Source organism: Syngnathus floridae, chromosome 4, assembly GCF_059516105.1.
Source record: "Syngnathus floridae isolate MCC-2025c chromosome 4, RoL_Sflo_1.0, whole genome shotgun sequence".
Lineage (NCBI taxonomy): Eukaryota > Metazoa > Chordata > Actinopteri > Syngnathiformes > Syngnathidae > Syngnathus > Syngnathus floridae.
In genome coordinates this window covers 7,585,594-7,588,301 of record NC_142416.1, presented here as the reverse complement: position 1 = coordinate 7,588,301, position 2,708 = coordinate 7,585,594, and the positions used below count along the sequence as shown (strand labels likewise).

At 37.4% G+C, this 2,708-nt stretch overlaps 1 protein-coding gene across 1 annotated transcript in view; it reads right to left on the bottom strand.

Moving 5' to 3' along the window:
- Window positions 1–302: 302 nt before the first annotated feature.
- LOC148398671 (sodium/potassium/calcium exchanger 3-like) overlaps window positions 303–2,708 on the bottom strand; it is a 31,134-nt gene continuing 28,728 nt past the window's right edge. The window contains exons 16-17 of the mRNA XM_088374718.1: window positions 2,603–2,668; window positions 303–2,397 (exon numbers count right to left, since the gene is read on the bottom strand). Coding sequence (XP_088230844.1) covers window positions 2,245–2,397; window positions 2,603–2,668 — 219 coding nt within the window. The 3' untranslated portion in view covers window positions 303–2,244. The remainder of the gene's footprint in view (window positions 2,398–2,602; window positions 2,669–2,708) is intronic.

Below are 2,708 nucleotides of genomic sequence, written 5' to 3'. Positions count from 1 at the left end.
CCCTCTAGTGGTGTAAAATCGGTATAAACAAACCCAAGATATTTTAATCACCGGTTTGATTTATACATTTGGGTTTTATACATCTATAGACGAATATGACACAATAAAGAGACCTCCAATTCCACCAAAGAAATTACAAGTTAGTGTCACAAACTATGGCAAGGGTATTATGAACACAATTTAAAGTTGTGACTGTGGTTACCAAATAATTGTGATGTCAAAATTGCCACGACTGGTTTTCAGCGAATATGTTTCTTCCTAACGACAGAAATGACTTGTATCCAAAACCCATTTTTAAGTGGTTCAAGTGCATGTAAATCTGTTTATTGCAAGACTTTTTGCACAGTCTCTTACTAGCTAAGAGTTCCTGCCCTGAGACCTGCAACAACCAAAAAAGAAGGTACACAATGAGAATTGATGAGACATCATTAGCTATAAATTAGGACATCATTAGCTATAAATTAACTTACATCTAAATAATGCGAATGTAATTGCTTGTTAAACGTTATTCCAACATCTGCTTATAGTTGCTCATCCTTTTGAAATGTACAGAATCCCTTTGAAATGTACAGAACAGTAACAACAGTGCTAAAAATACTTTAAAATGACTCCAGCAATTTTCTATATTGAAAAAGAGGCAGGCAAACTGAGCAGCGTTTACATGGGTTCTAACTCTTCTGAACATTTCTGGTATGCCAGAGAAATTAACGTGTGGAGGGTTAACATTCCTGGTTGCTCTTCTAACTTAACAAATGCCCTAAACTTTTCAGCAAGATTGTTTTCTAAAAATCCTTAGGGCTAAGAATCAATGGCACCTGTCACATTTTGTTTGAAGACATGCTTAATGTGGCAAATACTGTTTACAAAAATATGTGTCATTAGGCCCAAACACAAGCAGGAAAATGAAAATGGCTACAAGCATTGCTCTATTGACATCTTAAATCATAAGGGATGAAAAAAATTTGGATCACTGACACAGAATTGAGGAAACAATATGGGAAAGATAAAATGTCAGTACTTTTGGTTAAACTTATATTACATAATGTGCTTCACTATCTGTTGCCATACAATATTTCTCTCCAAATGAATTAATTAAAAAAACAAATAAAAATAAGAAAAAATGCATTTTTGTTCTCTCTTAGTACATGAGAATGTGGAAAATATTTCCAAGTTATACAAAACAAGAACAGTACAAAGCTCTATTCTTGAATATAAACATCAAGTGATTCTCCATATTCTATATTAGGTACAGTGCATCAGGTCTATAATCATCATAACCAATTTCACCATACGACCCAAGGGCTGAAACTAGTGGTGGACACAATCTTTGAATAAATTAGTTTGAAAATAAATTAGGATTATGTACCCCCAGTAAGAGTAAATTATGCCGCTGGCTTCTCTTTGTGCATACAAACACACACACACACGCATATACGTACACTTACACACGCAGTCCAAAATACAAAGCTAACACTTACAATAAAAAATTGGACTTTTAACAGGCAACGTTTTTACATAATATTGTCCAAAAGCTTCCCCACAGAGAGAGCCTTTTTCAGTCCAGTGCCTGCCAGTGACAGAATCACATAGCTAGTAAATAGTGTCAGTGTGAGATGCCACTTAAACTGGGCATTAAGTTGGACAGAATTAGAATTTGAAAATTTGTCAAGATTTTTAAGTAACTACAGTCCCCGTGTAAGTGCAAAGTGGGAGATGAAACCATGCCCCATCATCAGAAAAACATGGGAGGAAAGTTGAAACATTGGAGTGAATTACAGTAGAGGGATACGTAAGCAGTGTACTGTGCTAAAGTTAAAAATGATCCCTGCCGTGGGATCACTTGTGCAAAAGAGAATTCCAGCTACTGCCAGTTTGAATACATACAGAAAGATGTTTTTGTTTTGTTTTTACAAAGGACAACCTTGTTTATGTGGTTTTATGCAAGACTACTTACAAACAATTCAGCTAAAACTTCAAGCGCGAAATCTCAGTCAGTCAGGCAATAGCAGCTCTTTGCCAACTGTTGGTGGTGATATAGTTTTCATATCATCCAAAGTTTTGATGCATTCAAAAGTAATGGCAACCATCTCTGTTGCTGAGACTTTTATGCACCAACCACTGTACTCTACGGTGTGCACTCCACCAAAGATAAATCATTGGTGGCACAATTGTTTGCGACAAGAGAAAAGTGAGGCCCCCTCTTCCTTTGCCAGAGGAAAAAAAAAGTAGCAGAGGACGGCAATGTCAGCGGATGTCTCTGCACATGGGAAGGTTGACGAAGATGAAGACGTTGAACTCGATGAGGACAGAGAAACAGAGGAAGATGGCGTACATTATGAGGCAGACCAAGCCCAATTTCCAGTCCAAAGTCCACTTGTTCAAATGGACCCCCAAGACCTGCATGTGAAAAAGACAAGGCAAATGAATAAATCAGCTGATTTGGAAATCAAATCTGAAAGAAACATAGCTAATATCAGTGTTCATTCATTCGTCTCTTCGTCTCATTTTTCGACCTCCATATCCTCACGAGGGTCACGGGCAGTTTCAGCCATACATCTATTTCCGGTGCCGCTTAATGTAAAAAAATATATACCGCACTCACAGTGAAGAAGACTGAGGCCAGTAAGAGTCCAACCGAGAATATGAGTCCCCTGCTGTTAAGATGCACCTGAAGAGACAAAAGAGAGAAATTCAAAGCAAACTGCAGT